The sequence below is a fragment of the Salarias fasciatus genome, chromosome 20, assembly GCF_902148845.1.
Source record: "Salarias fasciatus chromosome 20, fSalaFa1.1, whole genome shotgun sequence".
Classification (NCBI taxonomy): domain Eukaryota; kingdom Metazoa; phylum Chordata; class Actinopteri; order Blenniiformes; family Blenniidae; genus Salarias; species Salarias fasciatus.
The window spans coordinates 1,553,783-1,576,924 of record NC_043764.1 but is presented as its reverse complement, the minus strand read 5'-3'; the positions used below and the strand labels follow the sequence as shown (position 1 = coordinate 1,576,924).

The 23,142-nt window shown below is 51.6% G+C and overlaps 1 protein-coding gene across 3 annotated transcripts in view; it reads right to left on the bottom strand.

The window, feature by feature from the left end:
• Nucleotides 1-695: 695 nt before the first annotated feature.
• LOC115408436 (neural cell adhesion molecule L1.1-like) overlaps nt 696-23,142 on the bottom strand; it is a 53,392-nt gene continuing 30,945 nt past the window's right edge. For 2 of the 3 annotated variants that reach the window (XM_030119199.1, XM_030119202.1), the window contains 20 exons: nt 15,136-15,267; nt 14,076-14,219; nt 13,876-13,987; nt 12,510-12,670; nt 12,259-12,418; nt 11,985-12,112; nt 11,790-11,891; nt 11,475-11,678; nt 11,320-11,390; nt 10,728-10,953; nt 10,074-10,180; nt 4,804-5,068; nt 4,357-4,479; nt 3,857-4,033; nt 3,662-3,775; nt 2,422-2,577; nt 2,202-2,333; nt 2,016-2,088; nt 1,865-1,876; nt 696-1,148 (listed from right to left, as the gene is read on the bottom strand). In XM_030119199.1, coding sequence (XP_029975059.1) covers nt 890-1,148; nt 1,865-1,876; nt 2,016-2,088; nt 2,202-2,333; nt 2,422-2,577; nt 3,662-3,775; nt 3,857-4,033; nt 4,357-4,479; nt 4,804-5,068; nt 10,074-10,180; nt 10,728-10,953; nt 11,320-11,390; nt 11,475-11,678; nt 11,790-11,891; nt 11,985-12,112; nt 12,259-12,418; nt 12,510-12,670; nt 13,876-13,987; nt 14,076-14,219; nt 15,136-15,267 — 2,858 coding nt within the window. In that variant the 3' untranslated portion in view covers nt 696-889. The remainder of the gene's footprint in view (nt 1,149-1,864; nt 1,877-2,015; nt 2,089-2,201; nt 2,334-2,421; nt 2,578-3,661; nt 3,776-3,856; nt 4,034-4,356; nt 4,480-4,803; nt 5,069-10,073; nt 10,181-10,727; nt 10,954-11,319; nt 11,391-11,474; nt 11,679-11,789; nt 11,892-11,984; nt 12,113-12,258; nt 12,419-12,509; nt 12,671-13,875; nt 13,988-14,075; nt 14,220-15,135; nt 15,268-23,142) is intronic. The other variant, XM_030119201.1, reaches the window with a different exon arrangement.

The following is a 23,142-nucleotide window of genomic DNA, read 5'->3' as shown; positions in this document are numbered from 1 at the left end:
CACATCTGGCACGGCGGACAAACATTTCCCAACTGTCAAAATCTTCTCTACTCGCTACGAATCAAGTGTCGGCGCTACGACTCTACTGGGCTAAACGTCCCCGGGCTTCTAGAGGGCGGGGGGCAGGGGCAGGAGACCCCGGGGTGGGGTGGGGCGGGGGGATGGTACAAAAAGCTGCAGCGAAGAAGCGCCGCCGTACAAAACTCAAACGGAGCAACAGATTTTAAGAAAAACTTCAGTCGTCTTATAAAAGAAGCCATGAAATAAAAAAGACAATCTCCAGGTTCTATTTACATTCAGAGAGCGAGGCGGCGGTCCGGGATGCTACAGAGGACCCTCCACCCCCCCCCGTCACCCTCCACCACCCTCCATCACCCTCCATCACCCTCCATCACCCTCCATCACCCTCCATCACCTCAGGCCTCCATGTGAGCTGGGTGTGTGTGTGTGTGTGTGTGTGTGTGTGTGTGTGTGTGTGTGTGTGTGTGTGTGAGTGTGTGTGTGAGTGTGTGTGTGTGTGTGTGTGTGTGTGTGTGTGTGTGTGTGTGTGTGTGTGTGAGTGTGAGTGTGAGTGTGAGTGTGAGTGTGTAAACCTGGACTAGAAAAGGCAAGACATCCTGTAAACATGCTGGAATGTATTGAGACTGTGTGTGTGAGAAAGAGAGTGTGTGTGTGTGTGAGCGTTTTTGAGCGTGTGTGTGCATGTGTGCGTGTGTGTGTGTGTGTGTGTGTGTGTGTGTGTGTGTGTGTGTGTGTGTGTGTGTGTACCATGGCAGGCAGTGGATTCAGGAGTGGTTTGTCCCTTTTTGTTTGGTTGTTTTGTTTGTGTGTGTGTGTGTGTGTGTGTGTGTGTGTGTGTGTGTGTGTGTGTGTGTGTGTGTGTGTTTGTCTAGCTGGGCCGGTTGAGGATGCTGGACATGGAGGGGGCGATGGGTGGCGGCGGGGCGGCGTTGACGGGGGAGGCGGGGCCGGAGCTCTCGTTGCCGGGGGCGACGGGCCCGCGGCCGCTGTACTGGCCGATGAAGGAGCCGTCCTCGTTGAACTGGATGTCCACGCTGTCTCCGTACTCCGCCAGCGAGTCGTCGCTGCCCAGCTTGCTGTCGCCGCAGAGCGACGGCTGGCTGCCCGAGTGCTTCTCGTCACCGTCGCTGCGGGACAACACGACGGTTAGAACAGCAGGAAGACCGGCGCCGGCTAGCGTTAGCATCACAGCTGACAGCATCAGGGCGCCATCCCTGAAGCTAGAGTTAGCATCACAGCTAACAGCATCAGGGCGCCATCCCTGAAGCTAGAGTTAGCATCACAGCTAACAGCATCGGGACACAATCCAATGAATTCTCATCGAAGCTAGCATTAGCATCACAGGTGGTCTAGATCGGGATGCGATCAAATGGAGTTCTTACTGAAGCTTGCGTTAGCATCACAGCTAACCATATTGGGACACGATCTGTCAAGATCTTACTGAAGCTAGCTTTAGCATCACAGCTAGTGTTAGCATCACAGACGGTCTGGAACCACAGCGCCGGCTTGTAGAGCGCCTTGCTGCTCAGTTTGTCCAACTCGGTGGAACGTATCGAGAACGTCCAGCAGTGGAGTGGAAATGTTCGCTTTCAGCTGGGAAACGAATCAGCGCCGCCGTGAATTTGACTGTTTTACTTCTGAAATGTTGAGTCAACAGGATAAAACTAGCTTCAGTGCTAGCTCTGGCTGCGTTAGCTTTGCTAGCTGGTGCTACACTGTTAAAACGTAACAGCAGGATTCAGCTGTCGGGTTCATATTTTGGACCGAAGCTCAGATGGATCCTAACGTGACTCAGGGTAAATGAAACGTACGAACAAACATCTGTCACAGAGAGAAACCTCACCTCTCCAGAGATCTGCAGCCATTGGAGACAGAGAAGAAGAAAGTCACATGATCAGCAGAGGAAGAGGAAACAGCAGCGGCCGTCAGTCTGAGTCTGACTGCAGGATTAGTGAGGAGAGAAGAAGAAGTGTGGCCGGCCGCTCCGGCGGTACCTGTACTCCCCGAACGTCTCGTCCTTCATGGGCCGAGCTTCAGAGTCCACCTCCTTGTCCTCTTTGTCTTTGACTGCAGGTGAAAACAAAGCGACCCCCCACCGTCAGGCCCTGGGACACGGCAGCGGGACGGCGGCGACGGCGGCGGCGGCGGTTGTGGCAGCGGTGGCGGCGGCGGCGACCTACCTGCGTATTTCCCTCCTCGGCTGCGTTTGATGAGGCAGAGGATGAGCAGGATCAGAACCAGCAGCACGACGGCGCTGATGAGTCCGATCAACCAGCCCTGAGCGGCGAAACCCCCGGGAACCTCCCAGGGCACTGGGGGGGAGGGGTCACATCATCACCATCATCACCATCAACACCATCATCATCATCATCATCACCACCATCATCACCCCCCCCTTACCCGGCCCGGTGGTCGCCGCCCTGCGGCTCCACAGCGTGGCGTTCCCCAGCGACACCATCAGGTTGTAGGCGGAGCCTGGCTGGAGGCCCGTCAGGACGTAGAAGCCCTGGGTGGAGTTCACCACCTCCGACTCCTTCCACGCGCTTCCCGGCGGAGCTGAGAGGACGAGAGGAGAACCGTTCGCTGCAGCGGACCGTCACGGCACCTCAAGGGAAACTGAGGCCAGACTTTGACCTTTGAACTTCCAGTCGGTTTTTCCTCCTGGCTGATGTGTCAGTCGGGATGGGGCCAGGGTTCAGTTCTGTTGTCGGAAGGGACCGAGTTCCGTCGGTACTACTGAGTGCCGATTCACGTTAAACCCAACGGTACCATGTCTTGGTCCCTGTGTGTGTGTGTGTGTGTGTGTGTGTGTGTGTGTGTGTGTGTGTGTGTGTGTGGTGGGGTTCCGAGCCAGACCTGAACGCAGCAGAGCGTAACGCCATCAGTCGCCGATCGTTCGGTAAACAGCAGCGCGGCTCGTGGAAGGTTCCGGATCACGCTACAGATTTCGCTCAGAAAGCTCCTGGCGAAGAACCAGGTCTACTGCTGCGACTAGGGACGTCCCGATCCGAGCACGAGATCAGAGATCAGGCTCGATCACGTGTTCGCAAACTCGATCGGAATCAGACGTTACCTCCTGTTCCGGAGTTATTTTCATGACTTTTTAATCAGATCTAGAGTTCGGCGGCTCAGAGCGGGTCTGTCCTCCACAGAGGAGGCCAGATCAATGCTTCATGACATAATTTTCTTTCTGTGACGCTATTGGCTGCAGCGGCAGCGTGGAGCTAGCAGCGTGGAGCTAGCAGTGTGGAGCTAGCAGTGCTAGCAAGTCTGACCGGACCGGGACTCGGCTTCGGTATTGACTCCGACTCGGACTCACCGGCAAAAAAAAATCCCGATTGGGACATCCTTACCTACGACTCCTGCATTCAGCACCATTAGCATGCTAGCACACTAGCATAGCATCTGCTAGCGACTCGCCTGCAGCTAGCAACAAATTAGCAATTATCAACACACAAAAGTGCGGAGAACCGGTACCACTGAGGACCGGTGCCTGGGAATCGGCTGAAATGTGAACGTTGTTTTGAAAGACGACCGGAGGACGGATGAGGAGGACCGGGCGTCCAGCCTGTCCTCTCAGGACGTCCACGGCGCTTCAGCTGCTGGACAGACTGGACGGTCCGTCCAGCGGGACTCTTACCGTCGGCCTTAATGTACTGGAAGTGGAAGCCTTGGTTCCGGTCACGTTCTCCGGGAACCCAGGTCAGGTTGAAGGACGTGTTGCCGGGGACGACAGTGATATTTGACGGAGGAACTGCAGAAAACACAGAACAGGTTGAAGCCGAGAGCCGCTCCGCCGGGCGGGGCGAGAGGCGAGCTGCCGCCGCCGTTCCACCTCCGTCCAGCAGGGTGGCGCCGCTGCGCTCGATGGGACGCCCGTCCCCGGCGGCGGTGCGGGCGATCACTTTGAAGGTGTACTGGCTGTTGGGGTCCAGGGAGTCCAGCTCGATGTGGGTCACGCTCGGGTCCATGATCATCACGATCTGCAGCAGGCTGTCCCGGCTCGCCACCTCTGCAGGGGGACAGGGGGACCGGGTCAGGAGGCGGTTACCACGGCAACCAGGACAACTGGGGGCACCGAGACAACCGGGACAAACAGGGAAACCGGGACAACAAGGGCAACAAGAAAAACCAGGATAAGCAGGTCCAGAATGGACCAGACAGGACCTGCAGGACCAGACACGACAAGACAGGACCAGACAGGACCAGACAGGACTAGACAGGACCTGCAGGTCCAGACAGGGCCAGATAGGACCAGACAGGACTAGACAGGACCTGCAGGTCCAGACAGGGCCAGATAGGACCTGCAGGACCAGGATAAGGTGCAGGTCTTACCATGTTCGTACTGGACCATGTATCCCAGCAGGACGCCGTTCGGCTCCAGAGGAGGAGACCAGAAGAGGATCAGAGAACTTTCTGAAGGACTCTCGAACCGGAGAGAGGCCGGAGGACCAGGAGCTACACACACACACCACACACCACACACGCGCGCACACACAGACACACACACACAGAGCTGAATTTATTCACATGATGTGAACTTTTGCTTCATGTGTGTGCGTGTGCGTGCGTGTGTGTGTGTGTGTGTGTGTGTGTGTGTGTGTGTGTGTGTGTGTGTGTGTGTGTGTGCGTGCGTGTGTGTGTGCGCGCGCGCGTGTGTGCGTGTGCGTGTGTGTGCGTGCGCGCGCGTGCGTGCGTGTGTGTGTGTGTGCATGCGTGTGTGTGCGTGCGTGCGTGCCTGTGTGTCTGTGTGTGTGTGTGTGTGGCGGGCTCAGCACCGACCTCCCTCGGGGGTCAGGAAGTAGTGTGGGGGGGAGGGGGGGCTCTCTCCCCGGCTGTTGAAGGCCGTCATGGAGACCTGGTACCGGGAGAAGAGCCGCAGCCCCGTCAGCTCGGACCAGGTCTGGGAGCCGCCCACCACCTCCACCCTGCTGTCCTCCACCCTGCTGTCCTCCATCCTGCCCTCCTCCTGCTCCGCCTGCTGCTGCCGCTCCTCCAGAGACCGCCGGCTCCGCCTCTCCTGCGCTCCCAGCCTCCGCAGGTAGATCTGAAACAGGAAATGACTCGGTTAGACGCCTCAGACCCCGGGCCGACCCGCTAATGACCAGAACCGCCTCCTGTCCCACTGCCTGCAGACCCGGGTCTGACCTCCTGCAGATCCGGGTCTAATCTCCTGCAGACCCGAGTCTGACCTCCTGCGGACCCGGGTCTGACCTCCTGCGGACCCGGGTCTGATCTCCTGCGGACCCGGGTCTGACCTCCTCCAGACCCGGGTCTGATCTCCTGCGGACCCAGGTCTGATCTCCTGCGGACCCGGGTCTAATCTCCTGCGGACCCGGGTCTGACCTCCTGCGGACCCGGGTCTAATCTCCTGCGGACCTGGGTCTAATCTCCTGCAGACCCGAGTCTGACCTCCTGCGGACCCGGGTCTGATCTCCTGCGGACCCGGGTCTGACCTCCTCCAGACCCAGGTCTAATCTCCTGCAGACCCGAGTCTGACCTCCTGCGGACCCGGGTCTGATCTCCTGCAGACCCGAGTCTGACCTCCTCCAGACCCAGGTCTAATCTCCTGCAGACCCGAGTCTGACCTCCTCCAGACCCGGGTCTGATCTCCTGCGGACCCGGGTCTGACCTCCTGCGGACCCAGGTCTAATCTCCTGCGGACCCGGGTCTAATCTCCTGCAGACCCAGGTCTGATCTCGTGCGAAGAGCTGCATGGCTGCGTTTTCCGGCGCTGATGGTGTCTCACTTTGATGACATCATCAGCGTGACGGAGCACAGCGAGCTAAACAGCGGAGCAGCGTCCCCGTTCTGTGGACAGATGTCCTCTTCGCCACGGATCCAGAGAAGCTCTCTGATCAACGCTGGTCGTCTTGAAGGAAATCTCACGCTGTGTCCACAAACAACAACTAGCGCGCTAATGTAGCTACGCTAACATAGCCACGCTATCGTAGCCATGTTAACGTAGCCACACTAACATAGCCATGCTAACATAGCCATGTTAACGTAGCCACACTAACATAGCCATGCAAATGTTGTAACGCTAACATAGCCACACTAACATAGCCACACTAACGTAGCCATGCTAACGTAGCTACGAATCTATCATCTTGTTTGGCGGAGCGGAGCGGGGCCTGCCCATGGAGTGTCGGGGCGTCAGGGCGCCTATGCCTACAGCCGGCCCTGATTGCACTAATATGTATGTGTGTATCTCTCTCTCTCTCTCTCTCTCTCTCTCTCTCTCTCTATATATATATATATATATATATATATATATATATATATATATATATATATATATATATATATATACATATAGTTCTTGAATACACCTCTAGGTGCTACTTGGACACATCATCAGTGATGAACCCGAGGTCATAGGGTGTTTCGGGTCTTTGATCATCAAAGGGGGTCAGCCCCTGACTTGTGTCCAAGTGGCCCACTACTCCACGGATCCCCCCTCCGGATCCATGGCCATCTAGAGGCTTTTTCCACAGCCTCAGTGATGTTTTTGATGGCTCTTCGGCACAGCTGCCCTTTTACTCCAAGGAGTTTAAGGGTTCGGGATAGTGACTGGCCAGCAAAACCCCGACACCCCACCTCGACTGGTTCACAGCGGGCTTTCCAACCATTGCTCCGGCACTCAGTCACTAGCTCTGCGTATTTGGCCCTCTTGCGTTCATTGGCCTCTTCCAATCTGTCTTCCCAGGGGACGGTAAGCTCGACCAGGACCACTTGCTTAGTTGACTCTGATGTTAACACCACGTCTGGGCGGAGTGAAGTGGCCAGGATGATTTCTGGGAATTTGAGCTACCTCCCCAGGTCGACTCAGACTTTCCAGTCTCTTGCAGTGGTGAGAAGGCCCCCGGAAGAAATTGTCTGATGTTGGACCTTGTCCCCAGCTCTGACAAAGGTGATGAACTGCTTGGGGTTGTGCTGGTACCTGCAGTTGATCATTGCTGTGCTGAGTGTGTCTGCCAGAGCCCAAAGGACCTGGTCGTGACGCCAGCGGTACCGTCCTTCCCCCAAGGCCTTCGGGCAGCAACTTAGGATGTGCTCCAGGGTGGCTCTCCTCTGGCACAACTGGCATGCTGCAGTGTTTGCTAAGCCCCAACGCTGCAGATTAGTTGGGCTTGGGAGAACATCATATACTGACTGAATGAGGAATTTAATGTGCTGGGGTTCAAGTCTCCAGAGCTCTGGCCAGGTGATTTTTCACTGTTCAGCATGGTCCCACCTCGTCCAGGCGCCTTGTTGGTACATAGCCACCATCTTGACCCGCCGATCCTCCTCCACCTCTGCTCTGATCTCATCTTGAACCATATGACGTTTCTCCCTTCCTCTGACTTTGTCGTAGCGGGGCTTGGGGAAGCTGCCAAGTCCCGCCCGGCCCACTGCCGTGTTGCCCACCAAGATGTTATGCTGCAATCCTGCCTCTGCTCTATCAACAGCTTCCTGTGCCTTCCACTTCCTCCCAGTTTTCACCAGGATTCCTGCTGTGGCGACTTTTTTGTCGGCGGAGTCCCGATATATCATCACCTCCCTGGCACGTGTAACCATAAACTCCTCCGACAGGCCGCTGATTGGGAGCTGCAGCATGGTGGAATGGACATACAGTGCAATGCTGCTGAGGGATCGGGGGAGCCCAAGCCACCTGCGGAGAAACTGACTGATGGTCCATTCCAGTGTCTCCACCGTGGACATGGGCACTTCATAGATCAGCAGGGGCCAAAGGAGTCTTGGCAGGACACCATGTTGGTAGATCCAGGTTTTGAATTTCCCTGGTAGCCCCGACTTGTCTATTGCTACGAGCCATGATGTCAGTTCAGCCTTGGTTTTCTGGAGTGACTCTGAATCCCTCAAGGAGCTGTTGAAGACTTTGCCCAGGCTCTTGACAGGTTTTTCCGTCACCGTTGGAATTGGTGTCCCTTCTATGGCAAAGCGGAACCGGTCAGCCACCCTGCCTTTCTTGAGGACCAGAGACCTGGACTTGGTGGGCTTGAAACTCATCCTTGCCCAAGAGATGAGCCGCTCTAGCCCTTCCAGTAACCATCTGCAGCCGGGAACAGAGGTTGACGTCACTGTGAGGTCGTCCATAAAAGCTCTTATGGGGGGCTGCCGAGTGCCAGATCTTGACAAGGGGCCTCTACACTCCACCTCAGCTGACTTCACGATCATGTTCATGGCCAGGGATATATCCAAAACGGGATACAGTCAGGTCGGCACCAATCCAAGTTGGCCCTGGCCAACTCGGCACCGCCCCTGGGATACAGTCAAGTCGGCATCAAGCCAAGTCGGCCTGGGGGGGGGGGGGGGGGGGGGGGGCTCTCAAGTGACCCCCCCCCCCCCCCCCCCCCCCAACAAGGCCAACTTGGCTTTGATGCTGACTTGACTGTATCCCGGGCTGTGCCGACTTGGCTTGATGCCAACTTGACTGTAATCCGAAACGGGACACAGTCAGGTAACACAGCTGGAACACAGACTGGAACAAAGTGTCGGTAACTACACATCAAACAAATGAAGTATAGTTCAAATGTCCAGAACCAAACCCTCTTCTAACAAACGGGCTAAAGCATGTCATTTATCTATAATCTCTGCAGATTAGCTCACATTTTTTGGCTAAACAATTTCTCACATTATCTACTCAAATTAAATGAAATAAGCTTAATTGCACTGTGTCGGTCCGTTTCAGCGCAACGTCCATGCAAAAACAAACACTAAATTAAATAGAATTAGCCTTTTAGATAAATAAAAATAATAATATAATAATAACCTAAAATATTACAATTAAACGAAATAAAAGTCAGCATTAAAAATGAGAATTGAGTAACAGAACCGTCTTTTATTAGCCCAATTATCTGGCTACTGACCCGTTTAAGGTGGAACGCCATGTTGCTGTGGAGTGATATGAAAGGACACAACTTGCATTTGACTTTTTTTGGATCATCTTTGACTTGGTCTGAAGTTCTGTTTTTTTTTTTCGACATTGTGAGCTTTTTAAAGTTAAGCCAAATCACCACCAAGATGCTACTCTGTGATGGAGCTCTGCAAATCGGATTGTGCCACTCACCGTGGTGGTTCATTCACAAACACTGAATAGATAGAATATTCAATAAAAGTACAAGTAAATTTATCCACAGTGTATTTGATAGGCTAACATGTATATCAAATAGGATTTATATCCTGTTTATTTTGAAAAAAAACAAGCAATGCTGTGTAAAATCAGTCATTCAGCACCCCCATACAGCTGTAAAGGAACGGTCCTTGTTTCATAACCACATTTTGCTTCGACTGTGTGATTGGCAGTCGAATCAGGCCCCTTCGAACGAATCATCGAATCGTCGAATATTTGAAGACACCTCTAGTAACCACACTAACGTAGCCATGCTAACATAGCCACACTAACGTAGCCACGCTAACATAACCACACTAACGTAGTCATGCTAACAGAGCCACGCTAACGTTGCCACGCTAGTGTAGCCACGCTAACATAGCCACACTAACGTAGCCACGCTAACGTAGCCATGCTAATGTAGCCACGCTAACATAGCCACACTACGGCGATGTCATCACGGAAATACTGTGTCGACCTGGGACTGTCTTTCACGCTCAGGCTGAGCTGATTGAAACCCGGTCGCCTGCAGGGTGGATGGACCCGGGTGCCTTTGCCACTGCCATAAGGAGCTGGGTGCTAGCGGGTGCTAGCGGGTGCTAGCGGGTGTTAGCGGGTGTTAGCGGGTGCTAGCGGGTGCTAGCGGGTGCTAGAGGGTGCTAGCGGGTGCTAGCGGGTGTTAGCGGGTGCTAGCGGGTGTTAGCGGGTGCTAGCGGGTGCTAGCGGGTGCTAGCGGGTGTTAGCGGGTGTTAGCGGGTGCTAGCGGGTGCTAGCGGGTGCTAGCGGGTGTTAGCGGGTGCTAGCGGGTGCTAGCGGGTGTTAGTGGGTGTTAGAGGGTTTGAACAGGTTTTTTGGCCAGTGGGAAAGCGGTATCAGACGACTGGGGGAGACGACCCGGGGACCAGCAGGACCAGCGGTTCTCGGGTTGTACGGGTTCTACCTTGTATCCCAGCAGGAGGCCTCGGACCTTCTTGGCTTCGTTCCAACTCAGCCGGACGGTGCTGTTGATCACTCTGGAGGAAACTCCGGTGGGGGGCTCCTCCGGCTCTGGGGGGGGCAGGAGGGTCAAGAGGGACAGAGGACACCGTGTGTGTGTGTGTGTGTGTGTGTGTGTGTGTGTGTGTGTGTGTGTGTGTGAAGGCTGAATTCATTGCTTGCTTAAATAGAAGTTTCTACAAGAAAAACTTTCCTCAGAAGGCCCAGAAAACTGACTGAAGCCAGATCAGCTGATTCACTCTGTCAGTCTTCATTCATTCATTCACTCATTCATTCACTCATTCATACCCACCACGGTTAGAAAATCCTCCAGTTTTCTGCTTCTCCGTGGTTTGAATCAGTGTTTGAGTCTTTTCCTCTGGAGCTTTCTGGAGGAATGAGGATCTGAACGCTGAAACGTCAGAATCAGCTGCTGATGTTGTTCCTGATGTTTTTCTTTGTTCACTTCATTTACATTTTAACGGAGAGCTTGATCATGTCTTTTGACTAGAATTGGGATGTTTTGCCATGGCTTTTCTAATCACTATTTAAATCTAGAGTTTTCCTTTTCCACCATGGTTCAGCCGTCATGGAACGGGGTTTGAGTCGTGTGACCTACTGTCTTCTCCAGAGTGTCCGATGGACGGCTCCGGTTTGGGCCCCTGCCCGACGGAGTTGACGGCCTGCACCACCATCTCGAACGGCGTGTACGTCCCGGTGTTGTTCACCACGAAGGGCGGGGCCCGGACGAAGCCCACGTTCCAGTCCGTGTTGGGACCGTCGGCCTCGCGCCACAAGACCTTGTACTGGAAGTCCGGACCGTTGTGAGAACGTCTGTCCAGCTCCTGCAGGTGGAGACGGGAGGACAGAGGAGTCAGGGGGGGGCGGAGTCAGGGGAGGGGTCAGAGGGGGCGGGGTCAGAGGAGGGGAGGGGTCAGAGGAGGGGAGGGGTCAGAGGAGGGGTCAGAGGGGGGCCGAGTCAGGGGAGGGGTCAGAGGGGGCGGGGTCAGAGGAGGGGTCAGAGGAGGGGAGGGGTCAGAGGCGGAGTTACAGGAGAGGTGGAGTCATGAGAGGGGAGGAGTCAGAGGAGGGGCAGAATATTCTAGCAAGTTATGTATAAATCCCAGAATTCATCTATGTTCATTCATTCTGACTATAAACACACACACACACACACACACACACACACACACACACACACACACACGAACCTCCCAGGTGATGCTGAGGGTCCCGGGTTCAGAGGAGTTGCTGCGAACAGCGACGGGGTTCCTGTCCGGTACTGAGGAAGAGGAGGAGGAAGTGGAGCAGAGCTGTCAGGCTGCTTCCTGATTGGTCGGCCCTGGCGGTGGGCGTGGCCTCTCACCGGCGGGCGGCGTGCTGTGGGGGTCGGAGGGCCTGCTGGGGGCGCTGCGGCCCGCCTGGTTGACGGCGCTGACCCTGAAGCGGTAGGTGCAGTACGGCCGGAGGCGGAGCTCCGCGTGGTCGAAGTCTCCGGGGACCCTCCGAAACTCCGCCCACTTCCACCCGCCGCCCGACTGCTGCTCCTCCGCCGCCTCCACCACGAACTCTGAGGGCAGAGACACCGTCAGGACGTCCCTGGGCGCGCGCACGCACGTGTGTGTGTGTGTGTGTGTGTGTGTGTGTGTGTGTGTGTGTGTGTGTGTGTGTGTGTGTGTACCGCTGACGGGGCTGTTGTTTGTCGGTCCTGGGATCCAGCTCAGAGTCAGACTGCTGTCTTCCACGTTTAACAACGACAGGAAGTGAGGAGGTTCTGGAGGAGCTGAAGGAGAACAGGAGAGATTGAATGACACACACACACACACACACACACACACACACGCACACACGCACACACACACAGCGACACACTGACCCACTACAGTGATGGACCCGGTCTGGTCCACGTGGTCCAGTCCGGTGATGACCTCACAGGAATACAGCGCCGTGTCGTCCAGCTGGGCGTCGCTCACTCTCAGGGTGTTGTTCTCAAAGATGGTGTACCTGCACACACACACACACACACACACACACACACACACACACACACACACACACACACACACACACGTCAGGCGCTCTGGCAGACGCCGGAGCTGCGGAGCGCGGTGCGGCGCTGCGGCGCTGCGGCCAGCAGGGGGCGGCGTTACTTGTCGTCCGTGGTGGACTCCTGCAGCTTGGTGCCGTCCCTCTTCCAGACCACCTGGACGTCCCCGAGCCGCGCGTCGTGCACGAAGCCGCAGTCCAGCAGGGCGGCGGTCCCTCGCAGGACGCGGACGCTCTGCGGCGGCGTCAGGATGACGGTGCGGTCTGAGGACAGAGGACAGAGGACCCTGAGCTCCCCTCAGACCGGAGGAGAACCCGCCGGACCACCGGCCCCCGGCGGGGACCCCGGACTGACCGTAGACCTCCAGGTGGGCCCTGATGGACACGTTGGACGTCTGGACGGAGCAGCTGTAGACGCCGACGTCGCTGTGGCTCACGTTGCTCAGCTCCAACGTCCCGTCCGTCAGGAGGGACACCCGGGGGTCGGACAGCAGAGGAGGCCTGTCCTCCCCCTCCCTGTGGACACACACACACACACACACACACGTCAGGCGTTCTGGCAGACATCAGAGCTGCAGAGCGTCATTAGGTGCTGCTGCCGCCAGGGGGCGACATCCACTGGTACTAATGCCTCTCTGTCTCCTGTCAGGCTTCCAGGGTGGGATGTGTGTGTGTGTGTGTGTGTGTGTGTGTGTGTGTGTGTGTGTGTGTGTTCTCGTATTTCTATCCTTGTTGGGGCCAAATGTCCCCACAAGGATAGCAAAACGTGGAACGACGTGCCTTGTGGGGACCTTTTTCCGGTCCTCAGTAGGAGAAACAGTGTTTTCTTGACCATGTTGTTGTTACTGAAAAAAGTAAAAGTGCAAAAACATTTCTTTAGGGTTAGGCTTTGTTGTGGTGTGGGTTAGGGTTAGGGTAAGGGTCAGGGTTAGGGGCTAGACATGAATGGGAGTCAATGGACGGTCCCCACAAGGACAGAAATACGAGACTGTGCGTGTGTGTGTGTGTGTGTGTGTGTGTGTGTGCGTGCGTGCGTGCGTGCGTGCGTGCGTGTGTGTGTGTGTGGGGGGGGGGTTAAGAAACAGACAGTCAGAGACACACAATCCCAGTCAGTCACACTTCAGTCATTCTGGGTTGTATTTTGTCCGTTTCCTCCTCAGTCGGTTGGAATCAGAGGAACCAGTTTTTTGATGACGCTCAGTTGTCATGGAAACAGAGGGAAATGCTCAAGACGCATGTCCATGATGGTGGAAACACTGGTCCTGGTCCTGGTCCTGGTCCTGGTCCTGGTCCTGGTCCTGGTCCTGGTCCCAGAGTGTGTGGCTTTATTACAGAAACAAACAGCACCGCCTAGTGGACCGACATGAGAACTGCAGTCGCTCCTCCAGACTGTTGGACAGAAACTGAAGCTCCTGCCGTTTCCATGGAAACAGACGTCGTTTTCAGAGCGCTGAACGTGGAACTTTTCTAAAAGGAAAACGCCACGGCGACACATTTTCACTGGAGTCGGGTCAGTAGGGTCACCGGGTCAACTCAGGGTCAGCAGGTCAGCAGGTGACCTCAGGGTCAGCAGATCAGCAGGTGACCCCAGGGTCAGCAGGTGACCCCAGGGTCAGCAGGTCAGCAGGTGACCTCAGGGTCAGCAGGTCAGCAGGTGACCTCCGGGTCAGCAGGTCAGCAGGTGACCCAAGGGTCAGCAGGTCAGCAGGTCTCGGACTCACCAGGCGATGTGGGGCTTCGGGGAGCCGAAGGACTCACACAGCATCCTGACGTCTCGGCCCTGGACGGCTCTGTAGACCAGTCCGTCAGAGGACAGGATCTGAGGAGAGAGCTCTGGGGGACACGGAGGACGGAGGTCAGCGGGTGGGAGACAGACCGGACAGACCTCCGCCCCCCCCCCCCCCCCCGGTGGGATTCGTACCGACGACGTAGAGGAAGGCGTTGACCAGGACGGAGCCGTGCTTGTTGGAGGCTTCACACTGATACACCGCCGTGTCGGAGAACCGCACGTCCCGCAGGATCAGGGTTCCCCCGGAGACGCTGCGGCGCGGCTCCTCGTCCACGTCTGGGGGGGGGGGGGGGGGGGGCAGACTGTTTGATCAACACAAACTGAAGTGACGGAACAGTTTGAGGCGTCGTCAAGGAGACGAGGCAGCAGCTGGTTCAGATCCTGACCTCTGACCTCTGACCTCTGCCCCCCCTCTGCCTCCTCCTCCCTGCTTTATCCTCTCTTTAATGACCTGTTCCTCTTTTCTGGCTGTTCTCCTTTCCCTCCTTCACTCCCTCCTTCACTCCGTCTCACTGAAGAGTCCACGTCCTTCTGGGACAGAATGAGAGGATGAAAGGATGGAAATGAGAGGATGAATGAGGACTCCTTTATCCTTTCACTCTGCTGACGCTCCATTCTTCCCTCGGTGCTCGCTCTCTCTCTCTCTCTGGCTCTCTCTCTTTCTCGCTCTCTCTCTCTCTTTCTCTCTCTCTCTCTCTGGCTCTCTCTCTCTCTCGCTCTCTCTCTCTCTCTCTCTCTCTCTCTCTCTTTCTCTGTCTCTTTGTCAATCTCTCTCTCACTCTCTCACTCTCTTTCTTGCTCTCTCTCTCTTTCTCTCTCTCGCTCTGTGTCTTTCTCTCTCTCACGCTCTCTCTCTCTCTCTCGCTCTCTCTCTCTCTCTTTCCTATGATCGCTGCTTTCATCCCTTCTTGTCCCGGACACCGGGTGAGCCTGGGACTCCAGGTTCTGGTGGTGGATTCTAAAAACCGGAACCCGGTTCACGACAACGCGGAAACCAAGTCCAGGTGAAGAATCCCAAACTGGGCCCGTTTCCATGACAACGGTGCTCAGAGTCACTGAGAACACGGAGAGGAGCCGTGTTCTCCGAGCGTACCGTTCTCTGCTTTCATCACAGAACCAGACAGCGCCACCTAGTGGACCGCCATGGACGCTGCGGTGTGGTCCTGCCGTTGCCGTGGCGACGGGCCGGTACCTGCGACGGGCTGGCCGTTGATGCTCCAGTGGACCCGGGGCGTCGGGATGCCGTCCGCCTGGCAGTCCAGCCGGACCGTCTCTCCGGGGGCGTACTGCCGGTTCCGCGGTTCCTTCACCAGGTAGGGGGCCGCTGGAGACAGAACCACAGAGACCCGGTGAGACCTGAGGACCGGACCGGACCCGGGTTCCTCTCTGACCTCCTGACCTCCTGACCAGGAGCAGACATGATGTTGGTGTTCCAACAGGCGACGGGCCAAGATACAACCGGACCAGAGACCAGGTTCTAGAGCCCATCATGGACCAGAGACCAGGTTCTAGAGCCCATCATGGACCAGAGACCAGGTTCTAGAGCCCATCATGGACCAGAGACCAGGTTCTAGAGCCCATCATGGACCAGAGACCAGGTTCTAGAGCTCAATAGAGAATATAGAACCCCCCTTCTGTCACTTTGAGTGACGTCACATAAATTTAATCATCAAAAAAATACCAGAAAAATCACAGTCCCGCCCCTTTTCCGGTGTGCCCCGCCCTTCCGGTATGCGATCGTATCGGTGAAAAGAGGGTGGGAAAATTCAAAGATATTTCCGTTGACGTAAGTTGGCGTGATGAAGGCCGGATGTGGGATAATGAGAGGCTATTTCCTTTGATATAATCGGGAGGACCTGGTTATTGTGGGCGGTCTGATGGCGTCGTGATGCCGGAGGGGGAACTGGGCGTGTATCGTACTGGACTTTATATAAAACGTTTCACAGAAGTGTGATCGTGGCTGTGAAGTCGTTACTCGGCGAGGAAAAAACAGAGAAACGTGTTGATGAAAAAGACTTGGCACCTTGATGGTGATCGATGGTTGAAGCAACTGTCTGTTTGACACTTTACTTTACTGAGCCGTCAGGAACGGACTGTGAAGGCCTCAGGCAGATGTCTTTGACCCTGGCAACAGATGATGCCTGAAATGTGATTGGCTAAATGGTTTAATATGAAAAAAACATGTCTGTGTCCGATTGATGTGACAAAGGAAAACACCCTCCAACTGTTTCGCAAGCTGTGCGGCACGCCGACACCATGAGGCAAGAGGAGAAAGAATAAAGGGGGAATTTAAGGTGGGCCATGGTGTCAGAATATCCAAGTTGGGAGGGACCTTTGATAAAAAAAAATATGAACAGAGTTTCACGGACAAAGTATTTACGGTGTCAGAATGCATTCCGTCGGTATACAAACTCAAAGGTTATGATTGGGAAGTTATCAAAGGTTCATTCTATGAGCCGGAGCCGCAGCAAGTGTAAAAGACTCATTAACAGTTTTTTCAATCATACAATTTTCAAACAGTCTGGGTTAGATATTACATTTACTACAAACAGGTACGCCTGGCGGTCTGCAGCACTGCAGATGATTATATGACCTTTTTAAAAGCTCTCCAGAGGTAAAGTGAACCTGAAAATTATGATCCAACCAAAAAAACTCAGGTTTCATCTCAACATAAAGCAAATCATCAAAAGTGTTACTTTTTATGACCTGAAGATAAACACATTTACTCCTAACTTGAAATTGTAAGTTGCTGCCCTCAAAACTTTTTACTATGTAGTTTCTTGTTTTTACTTTGGGTTTGAATATTGATTCTTTATTTCTTGAGGATCTTTGTATTACTGATCATAGCTGTATTTGATCTGTCTTTTAATCTGGAGTCCTGACCCTGCCGACCTCCCAGACGCTCTGGCATCCTTAACCACCTCTCTGCAGGAACATTTCCTGCTGCGTTTTGTTTTGATTCGGATGTGGACTGTGATGCTGACACCTTGGTGCACTCTTTCAATGAATATTGGCGTACTGTTCTGCATAACGTGGCCCTGTTCAAAACAAGACGGCCCCCCACAACCAAGCCCGCCCCCTGGAGTAATGACAGTATTCGCTCGCTGAAGAGAAACTGTTGAGCGCCCATGGAAATCCACTCAACTGCATGATCACTATCTTTCTCTAAAAGAACTTTTAATGTCTTTTAACAATGCTGTGAAGGAAGCCAGAGCTGCGTATTTCTCCAGGCTTGTGTCAAATAACCGGCGTAATCCCAAAGTGTTATTTGAGACTGTTGGTAATATTGTTACCCAGCTTTACCCTCGGTACCAATATTCTCTGATGAGGATTGTGACAATTTTCTTTCTTTTTTCTTGGGCCAGATTAATGATATTAGATCAAATATCGTCCCCCTCCGGCCCCCTCTGGCTGCTGTTCCTCTCGGCGGTCCGTCCTGGAGAGCTTTTCTCCTATAACCCTGCATCAACTCTCTGACGTGGTTAATCACATGAAAACTTCTTGCTCTCTCGATGTCCTTCAGCGTCTCTGTTTAAAGCTGTTCTTGGGTCAGTTGGTCCTGCGGTTCTCTCTATAATCCACACCTCTCTGCTATCTGGTTGTGTTCCTGCTCGTTTCAAACATGCAGTCATTCAGCCTCTGCTCAAGAAATCAAACCTGGACTCTTCTCTGCCTCTAAACTACAGGCCCATCTCCAAGCTGCCTTTTTTGTCAGAAATCTTGGAGAAAGTGGTCGCGCTCCAGCTCACAGCTGCTCCGGATGATCACGGTATCTTTGATAAGTTTCAGTCAGGTTTTTGAAGGCTGCACTCTGCTGAAACGGCCCTTAGAGTCTCAGATGACCTCCTGATGCGCAGCGACGCCAGAGACTGTTGGGTGGTGGTGCTGTTGGACCTCAGCTCAGCAGTTGACACAGTGGACCACGGTGCTGATAGAGAGACGTGGTCAGTGGGGGGGGGGGTGACGGGGACGTGATGCAGTGGACCACGGTGCTGATAGAGAGACGTGGTCAGTGGGGGGGGGGGGACGGGGACAGCCTGCAGTGGTTCTCGTCCTGCCTCTCTGACTCAGTTGGTAACTTCGCCTCCTCATCTGAACCTCTCCGTTGTGGTGTGCCCCAAGGCTCAGTCCTTGGTCCACTTCTATTTGCCTTGTATTTGCTTCCTCTTGGGCAAATAATTAATCAGTTTAAAGGTGTCTCTTATCATTGTTATGCTGATGATATCCAGCTTTATTTTTCCTTCTCACCCCGCAGCATTGCTACGTTGGCTAATAACTTTCTGCAGCTAAACTCTGATAAAACTGAATTTCTTATCTCTGCTCCTCCAAGTCTTGTCCCCAGGATCAAAGATGGTTTATGTCTCCATACCTCCGTGATTAAATCTTCTGTTAAAATTCTAGGTGTCACTGTAGACCAGGCTCTGACTCTGGATCAACATGTGAAACTTCTGATCCGTTCTTGCTTTTTCCAGTTGAGGAACAGCCAGACTGAGGCCCGTTGTGTCTCAAGCTGAGATGGAGATGCTGATCCATGTGTTTGTATCCTCACGCCTGGATTACTGCAACTCGCTGTTAACCTCCCTCAGCAAAGCGTCCCTGGATCGCCTGCAGCTGGTCCAAAACGCCGCTGCCAGACTGCTGACCAGGACCCCAGGAGGTCCCACATAACTCCAGTCTTATCTGCTCTTCACTGGCTCCTCATTAAGTCTCGGATACAATATAAAGTCCTTGTGGTGACGTCCAGAGCTCTGCACGGCCAGGCACCGCTCCACATCACAGATCTGTTACAGCCCTGCGTTCCCAGCAGGTCCCTGAGGTCCTCCGACCAGGGCCTGCTGGGAACATCAGCCAATACGGTATTTTAATAAGCAGAACACAAATCCACAGCTGTGCACCATTCTGCTCTGGCTGTATTGGAACCATCTGGTTCAGCTGGAGTGAAAGGAATGATGCGTCATTTTTTTTCTCAGATCCTGTGTAAAGCTGTACTTCTTCGTTCCTGGTTTCAAAATGGGATTTATTGGTGTGTTGTTCAGAGACACACATGGCACAATTACTCCTTGTTACAACAATGATTGAACCACTGGTTTAATCCCCATTTCTTTGTCCTTTGATCAGGGATACTCGCTCTAAAAAGAAATGTCTAAACTCAAAAAAAAAAAAATCAACGCAACAGTTTGCATTAGTCTTTTTTAAGTTGCAGCAACCTCATTAGAAATGACACTGAAGCAACAAACTCTATTACGCTGGGTGAATTCATTTTTTGTCATCAGTCAAAGATTATTTTAAGTACTGCTTACTTAATAAATGCAAGATTTTTAAGTTGATCGCTCAAATAAGTTGTCAGTTTTTGTTAACCTTAATATTGTGATTATTTGGGAATACGATGCTGTCATCGCCGAAGCCGACTGATTCTGCACAGCCAGTCGCAGGCTTTTAATAAGCTCAGAGGCAAATGGGAACTGTTGTGTTGGACTCCAGGAGTCTCGGAGTAGCAGGAGCAGATTAAACGCTCAATACTCCTCATTCCAGGTTTGACAAAAAAAGTAACTAAACTATTTAGATTAACTGAACAACAAGAACACAAGTAAACACAACTATCAATAACACTATTAACATCAGAACATCGAAACAAATCATGAAATCAATGTTTAAATCTTGAATATTTTATCCCAAACTCCCATGATGCATTGCAGCACTACCATCATCATTGTTAAATTCTTCAAAGAGCCTGTTTCCTTTATGCTGTGACCAACACTGACCACGGTGAAGCGGTGTCCTGACCCCACTGGAACTACTAGAAATAAATTGCTGCTTGTATGGAGGTTTTTCATCCTGCTGACCCGCCGTCCAGCTGGTCCCGGCATGGTGTGTGGCGAGAGGGGAACTTCAAATTGTGAAGTCAACGTTGACAAAATGAAATTATCAAGCCAAGTTTGTGAAGTTATAACAACTTGAATTTTGTTTTAAACCCATCAACAATGAATTTTGAGTTCAAACTGCAACCAAAATGAAGTTGATGTAATTAAGAACATTTGAATTTTTTCATAACTTGAAAAAAATAAGTTTGGACCTCAGAACGTTTATCAAAATCAACTAATTACAATTTTTTACATGGATCCATGTATTAAATCAAGTGGTGTTAGAAGCTTCTCTGAGTTACTTTTTAGAGTGCTGTTCAACATTAAAAGGACATTTTGCATCGTTAATTGTTGCTTGATAAGGTTCCATGTCCAACAATCCTGCATGGTCTGCGTGCTGCGTCCACTGAGACACAACACACGCTAAAACTGACGGAGGTTGTAAAAACACATCTGTGTCATCCAACTGAACTTCCGCTTTAGTTGAATTTTGCAGGATTTTAATGAAAAAAAATTGAAGTGTCCTCATCATACGACCAAACGATGACATTTTGGTTGTTCTCTTCATCGTCTGGTTGTCTATGAAGACATTGGGAACAAAGGTCGAGCATTTTTGTCGCTGTCCACATGATCATTTGCACAGATAAAAGGTTCGATATTTCCGTGCACATCAGTCCCTCGGGAGAGACAAAACACTATTTTGTGGACTTTCTTCTAATTCATCCTTCTTCACTACTCTGCCTGAGAGTGGTTTTTATCCACTGGTCTCATTTGCAGTGTTCTCAATGCCACAGCTGCTTGACAGGAAGCCAATGTTCTGACTCCCTCTATTGTGAACAGTCGAGTCTCAACTTCAACATTTTAGCCAAACAGAGGCTGCTTTCTGCCAAACAGTGACATTTTTGTTCTACCATTTGTTGTTTTTTTGTGATGTTTTACTGTTACTCCCCTCTGGACCACAAATTCTATCTAATCTTAATTATGAAAGCTTATCTCCCCCGAATAATGACAGTGGAGAACATTTCTAAATCACAAACACATGTTGAAATTTCTGACCATCTATCTCAACCCGCAACAGTTTTGCCAGCGGTTCTCTTGGTGGGACACCAGGCCAGTGTTTCCCCTACCATTATGTTAAAATGAGGAAGCAGAAGAAGAAGCTCCTCTGAGGACCGTGACGCGCCACGGGGGAGTTCCCACCGGACAGCGGGGCCACGAGCTGTTGTTGTTCTCAGTGTGTCGGAGTGTTAAAAATGATAAAAGAATGAAGGGAAGTGGGACCCGCGATGAAACTTCATAGAGATAAAAAACATTATTAGAATTTATTTTGTGAGTTTTTTTTTCTGTATTATGTAGAGATGTTATATTGTGATTAAAACATATTATGACTGAAATTCCTTATTTCGAGTTTTTGTGCGATGGTGACAACGACCGACGCACCTAACCCCCCCCCCCCCCCCCCCCCAAAGGGGCCAGTCCTCGGGGAAACACTGATAATGCTGACAGTTTGAACAGTGTCATTACTTAACAGACAGTATATCTCCTGCCGACGAATACAAGAAAAAAAAAAGCATCTGCATCCATGAGAAAACGTACAGGTTTCCCTTTAACGTCGAAACAAAGCTTTGGTATTTCTACTTGTGTATTTGAAACTTGTGTCTGAATAGCCATTATTATTGGATTACGGTCAGCGTCCCGATACTGTCGGTCTCTTCGGTGTTTAGAAGTTTTTCTCCACAGAAAGGAAACAGCTCTCTGCTCTGGTGTAATGTTTGTTTGGTACTTGTTGAGTTTGGCCTTGATTCAACACTTGTGGCCCTCCGGTGGGTCGAGTTACTTCAGCTTCATCTCTTTTCCTTTGCTCACAGTCTCTGATCACGGCATGTGTCGTTAAGGTTTCTTCACCTTTGCCAGTGTTTGATTAGTATTGTTAGAATAACCTCGGCCCCTAAATCGTCGTTGATTTGGTGTCGTCCTGTTTCATCTGTTGTCCTCTGAAGCTATTTTTTTGTTTTTTTAAAGTATAAGCATCCTGTGTTCCCAGTCCATTAATGATCATTGACCCCGGGAAAGGATCCGCTCTATCCGACAGTCTTTCTCTATTCGGACACCTGTTCATCAGTTAAGTATTTGTGTTACATCCTGGCTCACTGCAGCACTAATACTGAGAAATGTTTCAAGTTCTTCCAGATGTGTTTTCCTTAAATCTGTCCTGCAGTCATGGATATTTATCCTCTACGTAGTGAAGTCTCGTCAGTTAACGGTCTGTCATTATCGACTTCTAAAGTTGGACATTTTTTCAGTCAAGACATCTCTGGGTATCTTGGTCTTTAATGTTGACAACGTGAATCTTTCACCTGTGCCTGACATTGCTCCGTACAGTCGAGCTGTAGTCCACCATTTAATAAAGCCCACCGGATGTCCTCAGGGATTTGGAGCATCTTGTATCACATCTGCTGAAGTAAGAGACTTTTCCATAACTTTCTCATCAAAAATCAACAACGGGCCACTCGTTTGTCCTTCATCCCATATATTTCTCTTCTTCTTGTATTCTAATATCTCATCGATCTTCTCGGTCAGCTGTTGCACTTCCTCATCCATGATTGATCTCACCAATGCACCGCACCCGAGTGCCACAACTTTCATTAACAAGCCCACTTTCTTTGCATTGCAGAAATTTCATTTTCCAAAATGCCACCAAAAAGCTTTATAACAATCTGTTTCACTGGATATGTCAAAATCAATCATTTTTTTTATTTAATTAAACACAGGAACATGGAACATTGTAGTTTTAACAGTCTGTCAAGTTGATAAAACTATATTAGCATCCAACAATGTAGCCTTTTAGACCAAGAACATACGTTTCAGCTGTATCGATGTTTAACTGCCAAAAACCCAACAACTGCTGTCAGTGCAGTAGATCCCCAAAATGACCTTTTTGTGTGACAATAGATTTACCCAAGTAAAACTGAGTTCACATCATTCATCATTACTATTCATTTCTACATGTTTGTATTTTAGACATTTTTTTAAACCTTCCCTCCTTTCGAGGTTTTTTTTTTGTATTTATTAGAATTTGGGTGGATGTGAAGATTTCACAGTGACCAGGTTAACTGGAAAATATCAGAAAATGTCATGATGCTCATCACATAGGAAACTACACAGTTAAAAGTTTTGAGGGCAGCAACTTACAGTTTCAAGTCAGGAGCAAATTTGTTTATCTTCAGGTCATAAAAAGCAACACTTTGATTATTTGCTTTATGTTAAGATGAAACCTGAGTTTTTTTGGTTGGATCATAATTTTTAGGTTCACTTTACCTCTGGAGAGCTTTAAAAAG